We start from the raw sequence: 23,975 nt of genomic DNA on the forward strand, positions 1-23,975 counted from the left end.
GTGAAGCTACATGTGAAATATAGCTCCAAACTTGCTAAAACCAACAAAGATAAAAGTCCAGCAACATGACGACGTGAAAGGAGGAACGAAATGGCTTCTTGAGAACTAGACAGATAGAACTAGATGGTGATGAGAATGATGCATCTAAACAACGACGTTCCCTTAAGGATCTCCTTTGTGTCCAAACAATGATGTTCCCTGGAGGATCTCCTTTACATCCAAACAACTACGTTCCCTGAAGGATCTAATTTGCATCCAAACAACGATGTTCCTTGAAGGATGTCCATTAATTCCAAACAATGATGTTCCCTGAAGGATCTCCTTTTCATCCAAACAACGATGTTCCCTGAAGGATCCCCTTTGCATCCAAACAACGATGTTCCCTGAAGGATCCCCTTTGCATCCAAACAACGACGTTCCCTGAAGGATCTCCTTTGTGTCCAAACAACGACGTTCCCTGAAGGATCTCCTTTGCGTCCAAACAACGACGTTCCCTGAAGGATCTCCTTTGCGTCCAAACAACGACGTTCCCTGAAGGATCTCCTTTGCGTCCAAACAATGATGTTCCCTGGAGGATCTCCTATGCGTCCAAACAATGATGTTCCCTGGAGGTTCTCCTTTGCATCCAAACAACGATGTTCCCTGGAGGATCTCCTTTGCGTCGAAACATCTACGTTCCCTGAAGGATCTAATCTGCCGCCAAACAACAACATTCCCTGAAGGATCTCATTTGAATCTAAACAACAATGTTCCCTGAAGGATCTCCTTTGCGTCCAAACAACTACGTTCCCTGAAGGATCTAATTTGCGTCCAAAGAATGACGTTCCCTAAAGGATCTCCTTTGCATCCAAACAACTACGTTCCCTAAAGGATCTCCTTTGCATCCAAACAACTACGTTCCCTGAAGGATCTCCTTTGCGTCCAAACAACGACGTTCCCTAAAGGATCACCTTTGCGTCCAAACAACTACGTTCCCTGAAGGATCTCCTTTGCGTCCAAACAATGATGTTCCCTGAAGGAGCTCCTTTGCGTCCAAACAATGATGTTCCCTGAAGGATCTCCTTTGCTTATTTGACAAATAACTTTCCAACAATGTTCTGTAAACCAAATATGTAAGCTGGGTAATTTTTTGGACTATACCTTCTCTAAGTCCTGTGGTGAGGCGGAGAGTAGGGTCTGCCCACTGTTGGCCCAATGTCGGGCCAGAATCACATACTGGTCCAGCCCACTCTCCTCTAGCCAGCAACAGACCTGCTCTGGAGTCCACTTGGAGAAGGGTGTCTTCAAATCCCTGCAGGAGAGGAGAGACAATTGGATCATCAAGACTGGAACATTTTTACTAACTGTAAGTCACTCTGGATAAGAGAGTCTGCCAAATGACTAAATGTAAATACTTTGGCTTTTTTGTATATTCTCTGTCACATGCACATGTTTAACATGTTTAGGATAGGGGGCAGTATTTTCACGTCCGGATAAAAAAACGTACCTGATTTAATCTGGTTATTACTCCTGCCCAGAAACTAGAATATGCATATAATTGTTTGATTTGGATAGAAAACACCCAAAAGTTTCTAAAACTGTTTGAATGGTGTCTGTGAGTATAACAGAACTCATATGGCAGGCCAAAACCTGAGAAGATTGCATACAGGAAGTGCCCTCTCTAACCATTTCTTGGCCTTCTATAGACTCTTTATGGAAAATAGAGGATCTCTGCTGTAACGTGACATTTTCTAAGGCTCCCATAGGCTCTCAGAAGGCGCCAGAACGTTGAATGATGACTCTGCAGTCCCTGGCTGAAAAACAGTAGCGCATTTGGATAGTGGTCGATCTGAGAACAATGAAACGGGTGCGCACGTGCACATGAAGAGTCCATTTTACATTTTCAGTCTTTGAACGAAAACAACGTCGCCCGGTCGGAATATTATCGCTATTTTACGAGAAAAATCGCATAAAAATGTATTTTAAACAGCGTTTGACATGCTTTGTGTCACAAAAAATGTCGTACTCGTCACGGAAAATGTCGTACTGGAGACAAGAGCACCAAGGCGCAGCGAGAATGTGAATACTCATGGTTTTAATTTAAAAAAAGGAGTAAAGTATTCACTGACAAAACAATAAAGATGACGACAGCAGCAGTTTTACAGGCTATACAAACGCAGTGCAAAAACAACTACCCACAACCCCAAAGAAAAACACACACACCTATATAGGACTTCCAATCAAAGGCAACTCAACACACCTGCCTTCAATTGGAAGTCCCAATCACCAACAAACATTCACACACAAAACTGCCACGTCCTGACCCCAAAACTAATACAATAGCTCCATCTGCTGGTCAGGACGTGACACTTTGAAGTACGGTAATGGAATATTTTGCATTTATTTGTCACGATACGCGCCGGCGTGTCACCCTTCGGATAGTGTCTTGAGCGCAAGAACAAACGCAGCTATTTGGATATAACTATGGATTATTTGGAACCAAACCAACATTTGTTGTTGAAGTAGAAGTCCTGGGAGTGCATTCTGACGAAGAACAGCAAAGGTAATCCAATTTTTCTTATAGTAAATCTGAGTTTGTTGAGTGCCAAACTTGGTGGGTGCCAAAATAGCTAGCCATGATGGCCGGGCTATCTACTCAGAATATTGCAAAATGTGCTTTCACCGAAAAGCTATTTTAAAATCGGACATAGCGATTGCATAAAGGAGTTCTGTATCTATAATTCTTAAAATAATTTTATGTTTTTTGTGAACGTTTATCCTGAGTAATTTAGTAAATTCACCGGAAGTTTCGGTGGGTATGCTAGTTCTGAACGTCACATGCTAATGTAAAAAGCTGGTTTTTGATATAAATATGAACTTGATTGAACAAAACATGCATGTATTGTATAACATAATGTCCTAGGTGTGTCATCTGATGAAGATCATCAAAGGTTAGTGCTGCATTTAGCTGTGGTTTTGGTGTTTGTGACATTATATGCTAGCTTGAAAAATGGGTGTCTGATTATTTCTGGCTGGGTACTCTCCTGACATAATCTAAAGTTTTGCTTTCGTTGTAAAGCCTTTTTGAATCGGACAATGTGGTTAGATAAAGGAGAGTCTTGTCTTTAAAATGGTGTAAAATAAAAATGGAAGTTTTTGGATTTTTGAGGAGTTTGTAAATCGCGCCACGCCCTATCATTGGATATTGGAGCGGTGTTCCGCTAGCGGAACATCTAGATGTAAGAGGTTTTAAGAGGATACACTGTATAAATGTATTTTGTGATACTGTCTGTCCCATACCACGCAGAGGTCAATGTCTCTCCTGTCCGGGCCAGACGAGGGCTGGCAGTGGCTCTCAGTCCCCCCCTCTTAAACTCTCCAGGCTCAAGGTCCTCTCTCTGCAGGGTGCCAGACTGGGTCCTGCGAATCCTAGGGTAGAGGAGATAGAATACATCATTAGCCATTCACTAAGAATTACACAGTACCTTTGCAAGGCCACCTCCTCTACCCAGGATGACTTGTATCAGATATCTCCCATTTATACCATTAGGCTCTGAATTAATATCTCTGAATAGATATTCAGCAGTGTGCCCTTCCTGTGTGTGTGTGTGTGTGTGTGTGTGTGTGTGTGTGTGTGTGTGTGTGTGTGTGTGTCTTCTGTACAGGTACTCACTTCCCCCAGAGTTTCTTGATGCCCAGGTGGTTCTTCTTGTTATCTGGGGAGACAGGAGACTGCTTTCCTGAGTCCACTCCAGACGACAGGGGGGACAGGTCCGACTGCGTGGACTCATCCAGTCTCTCTGACTTTCCTATGAGAGCAGGAGATTATGTTAAATAAGTACTGTACTACTATTTCAAACTGTTTCAATAATTTCCCTACTGTTCTCTTCATGAAAGTAAGTCATGCAAAGGTTAAGGGACACTGTATTTATTTCATTCTTTAGGGCCTACATTTAAGGTCTATGCAGGACACACACATTTCAAATAGATCATGCCAAAGGTTAGCCCAGTGTGAAGTGAAACAGGAAAGCATTAACATTGTTTGTGCGCTCCAACATTTTCAGTATTTATAAAGCCATTTTTACATCAGCAGATGTCACAAAGTGTTTATACAGAGTGCTTAATGCAATTTAAATGCTGTCTTAGCGGATGCCAATTAAAATCTTTGAAGACAAATTCCTCTTTTGCATATTCAATAAAAATATTTCACACAGGGAAATTAAATTACAGCCTGAGGCGAATGGGTTATCATGTTGCATCTATAGTTGTTTACAGTGGATGGTTATGCCAGTTCAGACAAGGTCTATCCCTGTGCAAGCAACCCTCGCCACACGTGACATCACCTAAGTAGCCCTGCTTTTGAGGGTAGTCAGCTTTGGGAGGGGTGCACTGCAACACCACTCATTTATTTGAGAAAAAAAAAGGGTCAGGCATAATCCGAGACGCCTCTCTCTGACTCACTGAGGGTCTTACACCCTCCAGCACAGGCTGGAGTTTAGTCACAACTTTAATCCATAGTGAAAACAGGGGCTTGGTGCTTTGACATGCATGGGGCTTCTGCCAGAGTACTAGCACGGTACCTAAAGCTGGAGCGCTGGCACTCCTGCAGCGGTCTTCAGCCATAACACAAACAGAAAGCCACGCAAAGCAAAAAAAGAGGACAGGAGAAACAGAACAGCAGCAAACCAAGTGAAAGATTAGTACAGAGTGAGAGAGAATGCGGAGAATAGCTGCCCCAATACAAACCCACCACAGTATGAGAGAATAGTGAAACAGTGCCATTGTTGTAACAAGCCATAGAAGTGTATTTAAGCAATAAGGCCCGAGGGGGTGTGCTATATGGCCAATATACTATGGCTAAGGGCTTTTCTTAGGCACAACGCTACACGGAGTGCCTGACACAGCCCTTAGCCGTGGTATAATGGCCATATATCACAAACCCCCCGAGGTGCCTTATTGCTATATAAACTGGTTACCAAAGTAACTAGAGCAGTCAAAATATATATTTTTTTATTGTCAGCCAATCAGCATTGAGGGCTTGAACCAACCAGTTTATAATTATTTAGGAAGATTTTGTTATTTGTTGTTTGAAACATTCTAGTAGGCTGTTTGATAAAAACAACAAGTAGCAGTGTTTTAAGATGTAACTTACTTAGGCTCAACTCACTGTCCTCGCTATCGTCAGGGGACAGCTGGACTGGTGTGGCTTGATCCCCATTCATGTCAGGTCGAGACAGCTTCCCTGGTAGGGTCTGATATTTGTTCATTTCCATGTGCCGATTCTGTAAGTGGGGGAACCATGGTTACAGGCAAGTCACGAGTCTACTCAAAATTCAATTAAATGGCATCTGTTGACATTTGATTTCAGTTGAACTGCGACTATTGTACATTACAGAACACTAGAATCAGATTGATATTTTTTCCTTTCATGACAATATCACTGTAAATTCAATTGGATTGCCATTGGAGTCACTAGTGTTCAAGAAACAACAGACAAAAGGCTAGTTTCATAAGCCTTAGAGGCATCGAGAGTATGATCGCTACTACATTTGACAGTTTCAGGTCAACCCTTGGCTCTGTTCAGGTCAGCTAGGATAAAGTCAGCTTGTGAGAGGTTAAGGGTTAAGGGTTAGCGGCTCTGGTGAGATCATTCAGTGGAAAATACCTCTGAAACCGCTTCAACTGGTTGACCCACTACATGCTACAGGAGGGGGGACCGTGCATGTAATGAAGAGAAGACACACACTGTTAGTAGACTGATGTATTGACAGTATCAACTAAACAACAAGAGTGTGAGAATGCACTGTGATTAGCACTTTTTGTTAGGTTAACAGTCATCAGAAGCGTATTGGTTATGTATTGCTGTTAGAGCACGCATAATGTTTCTAATGTGTTTGGTCAAATACAAATGAAGCACATGCTTTATGTCTAACATGGATATATTACAGTCTTAAAGTTCAATCAAAACACAACAAAATCATGAAACCTTTGGTAACAATCCGCTTTGTAACTCCTCCAGGCTGCTTGAAAGCATCTGTGGTTGGGACCTATCGAGAAAAACAACAACATTGAAACCCAACTTGCACTACAAGAGTAAAGTATTTTAACTTGAGTTACGGGTTCAGTAGAGTAGAATTAAGAGTTGGAAACTCTTAGTTGGTGCTCTTTGTGGTCTGTGGCACTACCTCCCAGAAGGGATTGTGGGTAATGTGATGTGACAGACTGGGCTCTACAGGAGAAGGGGTCTGAGAGGGCTGTTTGTGCCAGGCGGGGACATCACAGTGACAGGGTCACTCACAGCCACTTTAGCGGGCCCCTAATTAAAAGACAACCAAAACAAGGAGCAGCCTGGCTGTCACACCCATGCAGCCTCAGTTCTACTTGCCATTGTCCGTTGTGGAAGCAGCCAGCATCGCTCGGGGAGACCATCACCATGGACGTCTCCAGGGAGGTCTGGATACTGTGGCAGAGGGACAGGTCCAGTAGAACACAGTAAACTTGAGGGAGCACGGCTGGAGCAAAAGGTGTGTGTGTGTGTGTGTGTGTGTGTGTGTGTGTGTGTGTGTGTGTGTGTGTGTGTGTGGGGTTGTCCAGGGTTACATATGCCCTTCATGCACGTTTGGTCACCCTCTCCTAAGTACATGTCATTTCAACAACAGCAACAACAATACAAAGCTGTTGGTGAATTCTTCCTCCATGTGTGGAGTCAGTGTTTTTTGTTTGTTTGTTTACCTAGAGTTCAGCTCTTTCTGGAAGGACGAGGACGACCTTAACAGAGGAGAGGAGCACCTAGAAGACATCTGGATAGGGAGAGATCACACAGAGGACACACTTTAGACCAAGAGGTACTGGGTACGGTATGTGAGCGCAGAGGTATGGAGTGTAGTACTTCTCAGTGCTTTAGTTCTATTCTATGAAAATATGTAAGAGTAGGCAGGCACAAGCACTGAGTACTTGAGAAATGCAGGTTGTAGTAGTACTGTGTTTAGTGGTTCCCAGAGGAGGAGCACGTAGAGGTCTCTTACCTCTGAACGGATGATGTCGGAATGAGCTTTATGTGTGAGGGCTCTCATCTTCAGACTCCCGCTCAGTTCCTCCTCACTGCTGCCAACAAGGAGCTTCTCACTGGACACTAAACACATGCAGCGCGCACACACACACACACACACACACACATACATACATGCGCACACACACATACATACATGCGCACACACACATACATACATGCCACACACCACACACACACACACACACACACACACACACACACACGCGCACACACACACACACACACACACACACACACACACACACACACACACACACACACACACACACACACACACACACACACAAAGGGGTAATGCAGTGCTATGACCCTTAAGCATTATCATTCAATGCATACCAACTTCAACATTCTTTGAATTATTTACACACACACACACACACACACACACGCACACACAAAGGGGTAATGCAGTGCTATGACCCTTAAGCATTATCATTCAATGCATACCAACTTCAACATTCTTTGAATTATTTACAAAGCTTGTTTGAAAAATACTTGAATGTTTATTACCTCTGAGAGTGCGTGTGTATAAGCAGTGAGTGTGCCCAGTATAAAAGCAGTGAGTGTGCACAGTATAAAAGCAGTGAGTGTGTAGAAGCAGTAAGTGTGTATTACCTTGTGCGAGGGCCATCACCTCCTTCATCTTCCTGTACTGTCTCAGGAGAACAGTGAGCTCCTCTATGTGACGGTCCTGACACACATAGAGAGGATTTTAATAACATACCTTCACTTTGTACAACTTCAACAAATTACAATATGTTAATACAACGGTGGGTCTCATCCTAAATGCTGAATGCTGGTTAAAACCGCATTCCAGCCGGTGTCTATTCCACAAGTTACCACCGGCTAAATCTATGACGTTAAAATGCCTATTTACTCTGTTCCATCTGACTGCGCAATCCAGTGATTGTGTTAGCTGTGTTGTTAGCTGTGTTGTTGAACAACAGTGTCCTGATGAGAGAGCACATTTCTATGCCACACAAAATCGCGCCTCATTAGCTCATTGTTATGGATGTGTCCAAATCAATGTCACTACAAAACAGCTTAAACAAATGCAGCTACTGTTGTTATTCTTTTTGATGTTTGACATGACTGTAAGTTAGCTGTAGTTGGCTAGCTAGAAAGGGATAAGAACGTTGCCAGGCAGTATGGCACTGGAACATTTAGAACGAACAACTGGGTCGAGTCCATAGATACAGAATAAAAAGACTGAACGACTGGGTCGTGTCTCTGGCAACTGAACCAATAGAACGAACGACCAGCCGGCTTGGGTAGCAACCCTAGATTTGTGTTGGAACTATATATTGTGGAAGGATGAAATAGTATGAATAAATTAATCAAAACAACTGTTTTAATGAAAATATGTCAATCATTATTTGAATATGTTGGTAACCTGTATAAAAGTGATAAAGGCCTCGAAGCCGGTGTTTGGAGGATATATTGGCACGGTTTGCTGACCCTCAACAAACATATCCTCCAAACACCGGCTTATTGGGCATTATCAGTTAAATAACACAATATACACACTATTCAACAGAGTTTTTAAAACATACTTTCTCATCATTTGCCGCTAACAAAGACTCCATCCCCATTTTCAACCTTTGGAATTCTTGGTCTGAAAAATGAAAAAATAAATAAATATATTGTGAATTATGAGAGTAATAATCTATAAAAAAAGAGTTGGTGTAAGGGCTTTAAGGAAGAAAATGCCAGGGCCGATTTCTGGTCCCTGTCCACCCCTGAATCAAGTTGTAATCATGAGCTCATGAGGCATTTATAAGTTATATTTTTCAATGGGTATGTCATTAACTGAAATGACAATTGGCCAGCTTTATCCTGAATATTGCAGATTGCACCTTTAAATTCTGAAATAGAACAGGGCTCATATGTTTGGCCTAGAGACCTTAGCTTCATAGGTGACAAAACGAGAGCTAAATGAACAGCCCTATGGGAAAGAGGAGTGACTGTTCTCATGAGTGTGAGTATGAGGAGGATGTGTCAGAGCTTCCCTCCCCTCCTCACCCTTCTCCTCCTTTGTAGCTGCCAGGGCTGATGGAATGGGTGTGACAGACATGACAGCATGACAGCATGGATTAGACAGCAGAACAGAGAGGCAGTGACGGCGGAGCAGAATTGCACCAGGGCCACAATTACACAAGCTTAGTCAGACTAGAGCCTTACATTGGTCTGTCAGCAGTCTCCTAAAGACCTCCACTACAGCAGGGGGCAGCATAAAGTAAAGAGACAACAGTGGAGGGGGCAGAGAGAAGGCATTTGTTAGGTATTATTTGAATGAGGCACCATACCTGACATCACACATGCAGATGACTAGCTTAATGTCAAATTCAATCTCGAAACAACCATAATTTGGGTTCAATTGGTATCATTAGTTCGTATTATCAAATGTCAATGTTCAAAGTTTCCCCCTGCTCTGACAGTAGAATAAGCATTAGTAGATGATATTTAGTTTGAGGTGTACCAGCTGTATTAATGACACTATGCATTCAAGTAGTCAGTCCCCTGGTGTTTGTTACTGATGATGTATGATGTGTGTTTGACAGGTAAGGTTACCTCTCTCTGGATTCTCATTGGTCATTGGGCCTCTGGAGACCAGCTGGCTCTGAAGGCACTCGATCTCAGAGTCTTTGGAAGCCAGTATCTGCTGTAAGTCTGCTATCTCCACCTGTAAAGAGAGGGTCATGGTCAATGGAGTGATCCAAGTCAATACTGCATGTCTACAACCAAAGCCACCCGAGCCATGGCTTTGTTCACCACGCTACCATCTAGAAGATGGAGACTGACAGGTGCATCAAATCTGGGACCGAGACACTGATAAAAAGCTTCTATCTCCAGGCCATCAGACTGTTAAACAGTCAACACTGCTCTGAACTTTAGTCAGTGTTACTAGCCGGCTACCACTAGGTACTCTACCCTATGCTTTAGAGACTGCTGCCCTATGTACATAGAGTCATAGAACACTGGTCACTTTAATAAAAGGTTAAATACTATTTTACCCACTTTATATGTATATACTGTATTCTAGTCATGGCTCATCCCATAACTATTGCTGTACACACCTTTTCTATTCATATACTGTCCATACTGTCTATACACACCACTATGTGTATAGATGTTGCTCGTTCTGATATTCTTGAATTGTTTTTATTTCATTTTTATTACATGTGTTTTGTTTTTTATTGCTAGGTATTACTGCACTGTTGGAGCTAGAAACATAAGCATTTTGCTGCACATGCGATAACTGCAAATCTGTGTACGCAACCAATAAAGTTTGATTTGATAATGACATTACGGGCTCTATGCAGTCAGTAAAGCTGAAGCGTTACAGTTTACGTGATAGAAATGTAAAGGTAACTTCTGATTGAGATGACATATGCAGCGTTTACCCTGAATAAAGTCTCCACTAAAGCGGGAACATTGCCTTTAAATTTAAATCAAGCTGTAAAGCTGAACTTCCGCGATGCGGATTGAATAGAGCCCTTAGTCTCATACAGATATACAGTGGGGTCTGAAATTATTGACACCCTTGATAAAGATGAGCAATAATGACTGTATAAAATCAATCATTCAAATACTGAGTTATATTGTAGGCACATTTTTGGGGGAAAATTACACTGAGTGTACAAACATTACAGTGTACAAACATGTACAAACATCTGCTCGTTCCATGACAAACTCTGGAAAAAAAGAAACTGCCTTTTTTCAGGACCCTGTCTTTCAAAGATAATTCGTAAAAATCCAAATAACTTCACACAGATCTTCATTGTAAAGGGTTTAAACGCTGTTTCCCATGCTTGTTCAATGACCCATAAACAATTAATGAACATGCACCTGTGGAACAGTCGTTAAGACACTAACAGCTTACAGATGGTAGGCAATTAAGGCCACAGTTAACAGGGAGGTTAGTGGGTATGATATCTGACCCACTGTAACTTTGTAACTTTCTCACTCATCATTATTCACGATTCATTCAGGAGTATCCGTAATCATGGTAGCATCCACATTAATGTAGAAGTGTTTAAAAACATATTATATTCTTATTTACAATAAAAGGGCTTCTGAGTGGCGCAGAGGTCTAAGGCATGGCATCTCAATGCAAGAGGTATCACCACAGTCCCTCGTTCAAATCCAGGCTGTATCACATCTGGCTGTGATTGGGAGTCCCATAGGGCAGCACACAATTGACCTGGGTTTGGCTGTGGTAGGCCACCATTGTATATAAGAATTTGTTCTTACCTAACTTGCCTAGGTAAATAAATAAGAAAAGTTACACAATTAGACATTATTTACCATTCATTTCCATTTGGCACAGAATCATCTGAAACAAACTCAAAACAAACTGAAATGCATCCAACAAGTTTGTAAAGTCACAAGTTTGATGTACAGTAGTCATTGTGTGATAGGAATATGAGACCAAATACTAATCTTCTGAAAACTTTATATATATATGAATCTTTAGGCGTGTCAATAATTTTAACCCTAACTTCATGAGATGTTTTTTATTACCTGTTAAACAAAATCTCTTTCTCTGAGCAATTGTATTAGTACCCAGTAATATAATTTCCCCAATTTTTTTTGCATACAATATACACTAAATCTACATTAGTATGTGGACACCCCTTTAAATGAGTGGATTTGGCTATTTCAGCCACACCCGCTGCTGACAGGTGTATAAAATCGAGCACACAGCCATGCAATCTTCATAGACAATCATTGGCAGTAGAATGGCCTTACTAAAGAGCTCAGGAACTTTCAATATGGCACCGTCATAGGATAGCACCTTTCCAACAAGTCAGTTTATCACATTTCTGCCCTGCTAGAGCTGACCCGCTGAACTGTAAGTGCTGTTATTGTGAAGTAGAAACGTCTAGGAGCATCAACGGCTCAGCTGCGAAGTGGTAGGCCACACAAGCTCACAGAATGGGACTGCCGAGTGCTGAAGCGCGTAGCATGTAAAAATCGTCTGTCCTCAGTTGCAACACTCACTACCGAGTTCCAAATTGCCTCTGAAGCAACGTCAGCACAGGAACTGTTTATCGGGAGCTTCATGAAAAGGGTTTCCATGGTCGAGCAGCCGCACACAAGCCTAAGATCACCATGCGCACAGCCAAGCATCGGTTGGAGTGGTGTAAAGCTCGCCGATATTGGACTCTGGAGCAGTGGAAAAGCTTTCTCTGGAGTGATGAATCACGCGTCACCATCTGGCAACCCGACGGATGAATCTGGGTTCGGCGGTTGCCAGGAAAACGCTACCTGCCCCAATGCATAGTGCCAACTGTAAAGTTTGGTGGAGGAGGAATAATGGTCTGGGGCTGTTTTTTATAATTTAGGCTAGGCCCCTTAGTTCCAGTTTTTAGCGCTATAGCATACAATTACATTCTAGACGAGTTTGTGCTTCCAACTTTGTGGCAACAGTTTGGGGAAGGCTCTTTCCTGTTTCAGCATGACAATGCCCCCGTGCACAAAGCGAGGTGCATACAGAAATGGTTTGTTGAGATCGGTGTGGAAGAACTTGACTGGCCTGCACAGAGCTCTGACCCTAACCCCATCGAACACCTTTGGGATGAATTGGAATGCCGACTGCGAGCCAGGCCTAATCGCCCAACATCAGTCCCCAACCTCACTAATGCTCTTGTGGCTGAATGGAAGCAAGTCCCCCCAGAAATGTTTCAGCATCTAGTGGAAAGCCTTCCCAGAAGAGTGGAGGCTGTTATAGCAGCAAAGGGGGGACCAACTCTATATTAATGGCCATGATTTTGGAATGAGATGTTCGACGAGCAGGTGTCCACATACTTTTGGTCATGTAGTGTAGCTCAGAATTTGAATTATTTATTTATACAGTCATTATTGCTCATCTTTATCAAGGGTGCCAATAATTTTAGACCCCACTGTAGTTCCAAGGTGACAGGGCAATGATGTCTTCCTCAATTAGGAAAATCATGAGAGGGGTGTGGTGCATAATTCCTGATTAGGTCCTTAGTGTCATAGGGAGGACAAACATATACTGATCAATTCAGTTTGAAGTCAATAAAAAGCTCTGTATCTATTGTAGTCAAAAACTTTAAACACAAGATAACTATCCACACATAGACATGGGCAGCAATCCTTATCTGGTAACACAAAGGGTTAGGGTTGAGCAATGGGGCTTGGAATAAGGCGCAGTAGTAGACAGAAATAGAGAATGAGGCTGGATGAGAGCAGTACACTGCAGTACAAATCAGGGGTTGAAACTGAAATTATTTTACAATCGTTCAGAACAGAACCATTTTTTGTTCCATTTTACTGTTTTGACCAGCAAAATAAAAGTTTTGAACTTGTTCGAACCACCCAAAAACTACAGATTTATATTGTTCCTTTCTAAACCTCTGAAATACATATATATATTTTTTTACATTAGCTCAACATTAAATTACTTCACCAACTAGTGCGGATGGAGCAGCTTGCTATGGAGTGGGCATGCTATAGTTGTTTTAGCATAGGCAGCCCAGCTAGCACAGTGGATCTGGGCCGATTACGGATGAGAGTTGGGGCACTCGGATGAGAGTCAGACTCGGCCGACGTCATATGGCCCGAGTCTGGGCCGCCTTCGGCAGTATTACTTATGGCCAGGATGCGGGGATTAAGCTCGGGCCGATTCCGGTGTGAGTTATCTGGCACAAATGTATCACTTGGGGCTCGGGCTGATTCCGGTGAGAGTTATCTGGCCCTAATGTATTACTTGGGGCTCGGGCCGATTGGGGCTACTCTCTGGCAGATGATTACACCTGCTGCTTTATATAATTAACATTTCATTATTTATTTATTTTTTCCATATTTTCCTCATTGTTTCTGTGATAAAAAAAATACAATTAACATTTAAATGATATTCTTTAAGAGTCCTGTGTAGTATTTTGATACTTTGTGCAAGGCAATAAATAAGCATTAAAAACTTTGCAGATAGAACCTCCCAAGTGGTGCAGTGGTCTAAGACACTGCATCGCAGTGCAAACTGAGTTTCTACAGATGCTGGTTCAAGACCCATGCCGGCCACGACCGGGAGACCCATGAGGCGAGGCACAATTGGCCCAGCGTTGTCCGAGTTAGAGGAGGGTTTGACCGGCCGGGATGTCCTTGTCCTTTTGCGCTGTAGCGACTCCTGTGGCGGGCTAGGTGCATACACAGTCACCAGGTGTATGCTGTTTCCTCTGACACAAGATGTTTTTTTTTTTGTGGATGGGTATAATTTCTATGTATAAAATGTATAATAGTCATATTTCAAATGACTAAATCGTGGTAATTTTGTACACATTTATTTAAATATGCATCAGGATTCTGGAAAGATGTCGACGATTCTGGGCAGTCATTCATTTTGATTCCGGGCCGAGTCCGACACCCGATTCCGGGCCAATACAATCAGTTCCGGTCGCTTCTGGTCCGATTCCTAATTGCAAGCTGGGAGCCAAATTTTACAGGTGGGAGAGAGCGAGAGAGGGCTTGGCGCGCTGGGCATTGTTATGAAATACATGATCTGAATTAGGCCCACAGAATTATACCTACAGAGGTGAAGCTTCTATGGAGGAACTTTGAATGTCTTTGAACTTCCGAGCGCTGGCTTAAAGTTGGACCAGAGCTAGCTAACAGTGTGTGCAGAGTGGCACCAGAATTAAAAACACGTCTTACCTTTTTGTAGTTCATAAATCGAATGTGAAATATAATAAATATAGTACCCATAACTAGCATTGAAAAATGGAATCCATTCTTCTCAAATTAAAAATCTCTCCCTAATTTCTGAATCACGCTTAATGTCAGTAGGCTACAGTAGCCTAAGCTTCGGAAGAGGAGGGGCAGATTGCCAGTGTGTGTGCATGTGTAGGCAAAGATTTTCAGACACTGGAATAAGTTTCTGAGTGACAGAGTGAGTGCTTTGCATAGGCGCCTTGAGTTTGTGAGACTGAAGAAAATGCACGGAACATAAAATAACGTTATTATCCAGTTGCCATGTTTTTAAAACAGTTCTGTTCTGGAACAGTATAGATCACTTTCGTTCCCGGTTCTGATTCTGTTCCTCAAAAAAGTTTGTTATTTTCAGTTTTTCGGTTCTGTACCCTGAACCGGTTCCAACCCCTGGTACAAACCCAATAGACCACATGCACATTAAAAAGGGAACCTCACTAATCCAATAATAAAATATGGGGAAGCATGGAGGTCAGTACGGTGATTGTTTGCCTGCTTGCCTGCCTAGGACCATTCTGGCTTAACTGCCTGAAGCCTGTGGGTGGTAGTCAATGACCACAGAGACTCCTATAGAGGGTCATGCACTTGGTCAGTGAACTCAATGGTTGGAAGTCTCAGAGTCGATCATCTACCATTCACGCCCACACAAACAAACACTTGTGAGCCGTCTCCTCTGGATGAGCACAGAGTATAGATAGATCTTCTAAACATGGCAGTCTGTCTGCAGCCTGAGACATGTACGTATCGCCTCCCTCAACCCCCTTCAGCTCACTTCTGCAGAACCCGTACATTGAATAACAGATAGCAATTGGAGCATGCTATGTTCTGTATTATTAGTTCTTGGTCGGAGAGGACGGGGGAGTAAGATTGAGCTGTCAGTTTGAGTCAATGTCAAAAGCATTGTTCGCTTGGTCTCGCTCGTCCCTTTTCTCTATTTGTTTGTTTTTATATTTTTTTCCTTATTCTCCCCATAGATATAGAAAACAAATGTACATATCCTTATTTTGGAGGAATATTTTAAACAAAAATATAAACGCAACATGTCAAGTATTGGTCCCATGTTTCATGAGCTGAAATAAAAGATCCCAGAAATGTTCCATATGCACAAAAAGCTTATTTCTCCCAAATTTTGTGCTCAAATTTTCATCCCTTTTAGTAAGCATTTCTCCTTTGCTAAAATAATCCATTCCCCTGACAGGTGTGGCATATCAAGAACCTGATGAAACAGCATGATCCTTACACAGGTGGACCTTGCGCTGGGGAAAATAAAAGGCAATTCTAAAATGTGCAGTTTTGTCACACAACACAATGCCACAGATGTCTCAAGTTTTAAGGGAGTGTGCAATTGGCATGCTGACTGCAGGAATATCCACCAGAGCTGTTGCCAGAGAATTGAATGTTAATTTCTCTACCATAGGCCACCAGAATTTAGCAGTACATCAAACTGATCTCACAACTGCAGACCACGTGTAAACACGCCAGCCCAGGACCTCCACATCCGGCTTCTTCACCACATCGTCTGAGACCAGCCACCCGGACAGTTGATGAAACTGAGGAGTATTTCTGTCTGTAATAAAGCCCTTTTGTGGGGAAAAACTCATTCGGATTAGCTGGGCCTGCCCACCCAGTGGGTGGGCCTGGCTCTCAAGTGGGTGGGCCTATGCACTCCCAGGCCCACCCATGGCTGCGCCCCTGCCCAGTCATGTGAAATCCATAGATTAGGCCCTAATTTATTTAAATTGACTGATTTCCTTATATGAACTGTAACTCATAAAATCGTTGCAATTGTTGCATGTTGTGTTTATATTTTTGTTCAGTATAATTACCCATTATTTAACTAAAAATAGAAATGTGTATGGAACCCATATGAGGAACATTGTCAGAGGAATGACAGTGTTCCTCATATGGATTCCGTACAGTGTCTAGTCATACAGATGACAATACTCCAAGTAAACTCTACTCACAGGATCTCAGTAGAACCACCTGAAACTGTGAGGGATTGGGTGAATGAGATTCCACAACCATGGTGTTAACAAGAGGAGGGGAGGATGAGGAGGAGGAAGAGGGACAAGTGCAGAGTGAGGTGGAGGCAGAGAACATCAGGAGCAGAGGAGGAAGGAGAAGGAGTAGTCAGCATGAAAGAGGGATTAGGGTGAGGAAGACGAGGCACCTGAGCGGTCCGCCATTGCTCCTCCCAGTGCTGCTTCTCCACCTGAGTGTGCTCTACAGTGACCTTCAGGCTAGAGAGTTTGGTCATGAGCGACTGGTAACACACATGGAGAGAGTAAGAGATAGAGAGCTAGAGGGAGAGAAAGCCAGAATGGGTGGAAAGTAAGCTGGAAGATAGGAACAAAGTTTACCTCCAAAATTGGAGTTGCCAAGAGCAACAAAGTAAAATTGAGGCAATTATGTTTTCAAATGAAATAGGAATATCAATTTGCTATAAAACCAACTAAAGTGGGTCTCACCTTAAAGTGCCATGTGAATAAACTAAACTGACAGATAAAGAACTGTAAAACAAAACTGTGACAGAAAGCAAAAGTTATAACAAGATTTTTTCCTGATATTTTTTATTTTTTTACCTTCGTGGCCTTTAGTTTTCTCTCATACTGCGATTTCTCCCCCTCCAGCACATCCACTTTACTCTTGAGGAACCTGAGTTCTTGCAGTAAGCCCTGTCAATAACACAGAACATGTTGTAACGTTTTTAATTGAAAATAACTGTGTCCCTTTGATGCAAAATCTCCAGACCAAAAACACCATGCTCTTCACTGTGCCTTCTGCACGAAAACACCAACTTATCCAGTCAAAAACCAGTGTTGGATATAAACATTGTTCTCTTAGTTTATAAATGAACATGTTACACCAAAACGTAGAAGGGAAGTTTTCAAATGTTGACCCATGTAATTTGATCCCAGCCAGAACACTGTGCAGTTAATACATATAAAGCTCCACATCCCAGGAAAGGCAGCAGATGACCCTTTTAACATGTGACCAGTCAGTCAGCCCCTAAACCCGTCAAACTCAACTCTGGACCTCGAAGCCAGTTGCACTGATTTTTTTTTATTGTTCCCCTCTAATCAGGAACTGATTTAGACCTGGGACACCAGGTGGGTGATTCCCCTCTAATCAGGAACTGATTTAGACCTGGGACACCAGGTGGGCGCAATTAGTTATTAGATAGAACAGAAAACCAGCAGGCTCCGGACCTCGTAGGGTAAGAGTTGAATACCCCTGCACTATACTGTACTCAGTAGTGATGGCTCAGGCTCCTCAAAAGGAACAATGTTTATGGACATTACCAGTCAGTTTGCTTCAGCATCCATTAGGTCCCTTCAAAAAAGTTATGTCAAGGCTGAATATTGAAACAAACTGGCACAAGGATATAATGTTTCTTGGACAATTTCATCAAATCATAAAAAACTTGAACATTGAAAAAGTGACTAAAGTAGATAGATTTGAATTTATCTCATGTTTAGAGATAGGGTAGGAGCATAAGCCATCAACCAAGCCCAGTATTTGGACACAGTGACCAGTAAACCTTGATTGCATTAATAAGGTGAACCACGGTCATGCAAACGCACCACACCACTTACAATGAGTTTGAGACACTCGGATATTTTATATATACATTTACAAAAAAAAATGGGGGATTGGAAATGATGCAGACAATTACATTGATGGAAGCCACAATCTATCTGCAATATTAAAGCTGATCTACACCCCCCAAAAAAAACAAAAACACCCGGATATGGAGGAAAACAGTACACTTAAAAACCACAGGATTCACACACATTGTAGTAGTAGAGGTAGAGACTTCAGTCACTGTAAAGAGAAGCGTTAAGTACTAGACCCAGTAGAGGAATCTAGAGGGGTAGGGAGGACGGTAGTTAAGAGAGAGGGGGGGGGGGGGGGGGGTAGCGTGTCCATGGGTACTGCCTACATTCTGTCCTCCACAGCGACAGCAAAACTCCTCCACATCAGAACCACCCAAGCCCACGTCAGGGCTCTGGTCGTGGGCCTCGCGGGCACCACTCTCCCCCTGGGCCTCCATGGCCCGTTTTTCCATGATGCGGGTGTGGATCTCTTCCTGAAACCTACACATCTGCTCCTGGAGCTCGCTTATCAGATTTACCACACACTGAGAGAGGGAGAAGAAAATACAAAACAGAAAAAGGAATAATAATAATAATAAAAAGGTTCCAAATGATATGCACTGCTGTGGGTATTTTGTTTTTATATTCGTAAAACAAATACATTAAAATAAGAGGTACAGTATATACAGTACCAGTCAAAAGTTTGGACACACCTACTCATTCAAGGGTTTTTCTTTATTTTTACTATTTTCTACATCGTATAATAATAGCGAAGACATCGAAACTATGAAATAACACATATGGAATCATGTAGTAACCAAAAAAGTGTTAAACAAATGAAATGTATTTTATATTTGAGATTCTTCAAAGTAGCCACCCTTTGCCTTGATGACAGCTTTGCACACTCTTGGCATTCTCTCAACCAGCTTCACGAGATAGTCACCTGGAATGCATTTCAATTAACAGGTGTGCCTTGTTAAAAGTACATTTGTGGAATTTCTTTCCTTCTTAATGCATTTGAGCCAATCAGTTGTGTTGTGACAAGGTAGGCGTGGTATACAGAAGATAGCACTATTTGGTAAAAGACCAAGTCCATATTATGGCAAGAATAGCTCAAATAAGCAAAGAGAAACGATAGTCCATCATTACTTTAAGACATGAAGGTCAGTCAATACGGAAAATTTCAAGTTCTCAAAGTGCAAATGTAAAGACTGGCTTATCTGGCTGCTGGCCAGAAGATACCTTTACTTCCCTGAGGAATTGGAAGGCTTCGAAGATTAAGGACAGCAAGTAGATTCCTAACTATATTATTAACATTTTGGCCAACTAGAATTAAACTGAAGTGTATGTTTGATACCAACAAGTTAAAAGGCAACAAACTTTGATTTTATGGTTTGGAATCTTCCATTAGAGTAGAAAAAGTGGGCAATCCATTCCCTGAGAAGGGAGGGGGTGGGTTGGTGGTTTAATGTCCTAATCTTGGATACGCTGACAGAAATGCCTGGCTTGTGGACAGAGGAAGTTTCATATGAAAGTCCCAGTTGACGTTACACTGACAGTACAGCTGATGATACACATCCCCCTCTATGTATAGCTGTATGCTCTGAGCTTGGTAGTCGAGGGGAGGTCTCCGGGGTGAATGTGTTTGCCCTTGTTGGATGTTCCAAGTGAATTTCTGCCATTCCCCCATGGTGCATGAAGCCTAGCCTAGTGTTGTGGATGAAACAAATGCAGACTGGCTTCAGGTTACCATGACACCGCAACCGGCGTGGAGTCCCGCTCCGCCCGGATATCATGGATTTATGGGACGAGGTCAGAGACACATGACCCGACAGGCTGTGTACACTACATGGTAAACCCACAAGCTTCCCTCTCTGTCAATACACTTGATATTCTGCATAATGTCACTGTTACCAACAGTTACAGAAATGTGCTCATGTCATGGCCAGATTCTGAATCAGATAGCGATTTCATTTCACATCGATGTGCCCCTCACGTCCGATCTGCTGTGCAAATGTCTCCAGCGTATTTTTGCGCTCAGCAGTTGATTGCTCACCAGAATGTCTGGAACACAGCCTGCACGTCTGCACGCTGCCATTTCTCATCTGCCCCACTGTCTGTCAGCGGCTCTAGTTCAGGCCCCGCCGAGATTCTGTGTCTCTGGTAATTTCCAGCCCTGCTTATCAGACTCTAAATCACCTTTTGGGGCAGCGGACATCCACAACACTAAATCTTCCATTTCATTTAACACAAGGCCAGATCTTCTGGTGACAGACAGACTGGGGGTTGTTACAGGGCTGAGGCTGTGGTGACAGACAGACTGGGGGTTGTTACAGGGCTGAGGCTGTGGTGACAGACAGACTGGGGGTTGTTACAGGGCTGAGGCTGTGGTGACAGACAGACTGGGGGTTGTTACAGGGGTGAGGCTGTGGTGACAGACAGACTGGGGGGTTGTTACAGGGCTGAGGCTGTGGTGACAGACAGACTGGGGGGTTGTTACAGGGCTGAGGCTGTGGTGACAGACAGACTGGGGGGTTGTTACAGGGCGGAGGCTGTGGTGACAGACAGACTGGGGGTTGTTACAGGGGTGAGGCTGTGGTGACAGACAGACTGGGGGGTTGTTACAGGGCTGAGGCTGTGGTGACAGACAGACTGGGGGGTTGTTACAGGGCTGAGGCTGTGGTGACAGACAGACTGGGGGTTGTTACAGGGCTGAGGCTGTGGTGACAGACAGACTGGGGGTTGTTACAGGGCTGAGGCTGTGGTGACAGACAGACTGGGGGTTGTTACAGGGCTGAGGCTGTGGTGACAGACAGACTGGGGGTTGTTACAGGGGTGAGGCTGTGGTGACAGACAGACTGGGGGTTGTTACAGGGCTGAGGCTGTGGTGACAGACAGACTGGGGGTTGTTACAGGGCTGAGGCTGTGGTGACAGACAGACTGGGGGTTGTTACAGGGCGGAGGCTGTGGTGACAGACAGACTGGGGGTTGTTACAGGGGTGAGGCTGTGGTGACAGACAGACTGGGGGTTGTTACAGGGCTGAGGCTGTGGTGACAGACAGACTGGGGGTTGTTACAGGGCTGAGGCTGTGGTGACAGACAGACTGGGGGTTGTTACAGGGCTGAGGCTGTGGTGACAGACAGACTGGGGGTTGTTACAGGGCTGAGGCTCTGGTGACAGACAGACAGACAGACAGACAGACAGACAGACAGACAGACAGACAGACAGACAGACAGACAGACAGACAGACAGACAGACAGACAGACAGACAGACAGACAGACAGACAAAACACTGCCAACGTCACAGAAAAGTCAGACTCTCCTCCTCTCCTCCCCTCTTTTTCAAGGTCTTACATTGGCATGCTACAGTGCCATTTGAGAGCAGCTGGGTGTAATACACTGAACAAAGCAGCACAAAGGGCTCATTGAGGAGAGGCGAGGCGGAGGTGCTGTTGCTGGTGAACTGGACTGGGGTGTTTGGAGTAGTTGGTCAGGTTATTGGAGTTGAGCTGACTGCATGTGGTCATGCCTAACCCTTCTCCAGAGGGATGACGCAACACATAACATTAGGTGGAATCCAGCAAGCACATGGACGTGTCTGACTTAGCTCTGAATACAGTCAGAAGAACTAATATGATGAACTAATATCAACAATCAAACAGTTGTATAAGCTCTTATAATGGACATATGTCTTTCAGTTACTGTGAACAGTTACAATTGTACTTCTAATATTATTGTAACTGTTCACAGTAACTGGAAGACTTATGCCCATTATTAGCCCAACACACTAGAGCATAAATCCACTGAGAGCTGGTGGTCTGGTCATGGCAGTTCCTAATGAAGTTATAAAATGGTGACCAGTCAGTGGATGACCAGGGCTTTGACAGACCTACAGAGGAGGTGCTCCTGTGAGGGGAACTTTACAGCTTGTCTGGGGGGCCACCTGTCTGTCTGGGGGGAGTGTTTGATCTTCTTGGGGTGTCCCGTTGGGGTGTCCCGTTGGGGTGTCCCGTTGGGGTGTCCTAGGCTATGGAGATCCCCTGTTTCTCTTTACTGTAAACCTATAGGTTTGGAGTGGTCATATAAATGTGTCAAAGTGAACCTACAGACCTACATGTTTATGCCATTTTAACTTAAATCCTTCATTCACTACTCCTGTAGTCTTTTTTCTCCAGCCATGTGACTTCTAAGACTGAAAGTGAGGCTACTTGTGAATTGCTATTCTCAAGGTTATAGAGATATAATTCTCTTCATGCCAAGTCCATGTTTCTCCTGAAGTATCTGACAGCTCTACATAGGCCTGCTGACCCATTAGAGCACATTGTGGTCTGTGCAACATCAAATAAACATTCCACGTGTGGTTTCTACCCAGCCAGCCTCAAAGAGAACAACAGGTGGGTCATGAAGCTGGTAAAGGCACTGAAAGACCACACTGAGACCACACTCGCTACTGATGGAATGATGTTATTTTTCACTTGGCATTCCAGTACTGTTTGAACTAGAAAACATACTAAGTTGGCTCACTTCATAATGCTTTGTGGGACTCTTGCTAACAGCTGTGGCTTAATGGTGCCACCAAACAAAGGTCTGAGTGGAGTGCTTTTCAATTTCAGTTTAATTCTAGTTTAAGTTATGTTTTATGGTTAACCAGCCCAGTTAACCAGCCCACTACAGTACTGTACCTCAGCTTTGTTCTGCTGGTCCTTGCTGCTGTCGTTGTGGTTCTGTTCCTCGTCCATGCCGACCAGCTTCAGTTTCAGGTAGGAAACCTCATCCATCAGATCTAGTTTCTGGGTCTCCAACGAGTTCCGGCTCAGCAGCTCCTGTGCAGCACACAGCCACAGAGACACACACATTAACACTCCCCTACACACACACACACACAACGCATCCACTGACCAGAGCGCAGTACAAAGTCAGTTGCCGCTCCACTGGGCAAAAAGTTCCCCCAAACCAAAAGTTCAGCCAGGGAACCAGGGATGGAGAACGGAATGGAGAACAGTGCGGTGCAGTACGGTGCTGATTCAGTAAACCAAGCAGAAGGAAATTAGTGGTGAATCCACATGTGCCCAACAGGGATGACACAAACTGTTTTATGAATGGGTGCTTAACGCTTTGACGGAGAGATGTGTATGGTGTGTGTGTGTGTGTGTGTGTGTGTGTGTGTCTTTCGTTGATTGAGACACATAGAAAGAAGACACTGTTTGATACTGGCATCCCTCCCTGGCATCCCTCACAGGCATGTGGCTCTGAGTAAGTATAGGGCTGATGAGTCTATTGGTGAAATAATCTGCCCAACACACTCATCCATTAGCTTTTACTGGAACTGGCAGCAGATACTGAGAAGAATTCTCTTGAGACTCAGAATAGCCATCTCCATTCGAAGTTCAGAACAGCAGTGACAAAGATTCATCTATAAATTGACCAGGCCTAATCACACTACACACAATGAGTTTGGTTACATGCACACAATAATGTGATTATTGTGGACAATCAGATTAACACATCTGAAATCAGGATTCCTAATAGCACTCTGATAGATGCAGGAAATCACCAATCAAAATAAACATTCTTCCACAGCGACCATGTTATTTTT

The 23,975-nt window shown here is 43.5% G+C and overlaps 1 protein-coding gene across 15 annotated transcripts in view; it reads right to left on the bottom strand.

The window, feature by feature from the left end:
- Window positions 1-23,975, bottom strand: part of ppfibp2b (PPFIA binding protein 2b) — an 87,454-nt gene that overhangs the window by 6,442 nt on the left and 57,037 nt on the right. For 11 of the 15 annotated variants that reach the window (XM_045688381.1, XM_045688384.1, XM_045688382.1 and 8 more), the window contains 16 exons: window positions 23,062-23,202; window positions 18,726-18,923; window positions 17,365-17,457; window positions 9,623-9,734; window positions 9,233-9,265; window positions 8,605-8,666; window positions 7,667-7,742; window positions 7,005-7,111; window positions 6,712-6,779; window positions 6,365-6,439; window positions 5,966-6,026; window positions 5,645-5,680; window positions 5,132-5,261; window positions 3,653-3,788; window positions 3,280-3,408; window positions 1,141-1,291 (listed from right to left, as the gene is read on the bottom strand). In XM_045688381.1, coding sequence (XP_045544337.1) covers window positions 1,141-1,291; window positions 3,280-3,408; window positions 3,653-3,788; window positions 5,132-5,261; window positions 5,645-5,680; window positions 5,966-6,026; window positions 6,365-6,439; window positions 6,712-6,779; window positions 7,005-7,111; window positions 7,667-7,742; window positions 8,605-8,666; window positions 9,233-9,265; window positions 9,623-9,734; window positions 17,365-17,457; window positions 18,726-18,923; window positions 23,062-23,202 — 1,608 coding nt within the window. The remainder of the gene's footprint in view (window positions 1-1,140; window positions 1,292-3,279; window positions 3,409-3,652; window positions 3,789-5,131; window positions 5,262-5,644; window positions 5,681-5,965; window positions 6,027-6,364; window positions 6,440-6,711; window positions 6,780-7,004; window positions 7,112-7,666; window positions 7,743-8,604; window positions 8,667-9,232; window positions 9,266-9,622; window positions 9,735-17,364; window positions 17,458-18,725; window positions 18,924-23,061; window positions 23,203-23,975) is intronic. The other 4 variants (XM_045688385.1, XM_045688379.1, XM_045688380.1 and 1 more) reach the window with 4 other exon arrangements.

This window comes from Salmo salar, chromosome ssa10, assembly GCF_905237065.1.
Source record: "Salmo salar chromosome ssa10, Ssal_v3.1, whole genome shotgun sequence".
In the NCBI taxonomy this organism is placed as follows: domain Eukaryota; kingdom Metazoa; phylum Chordata; class Actinopteri; order Salmoniformes; family Salmonidae; genus Salmo; species Salmo salar.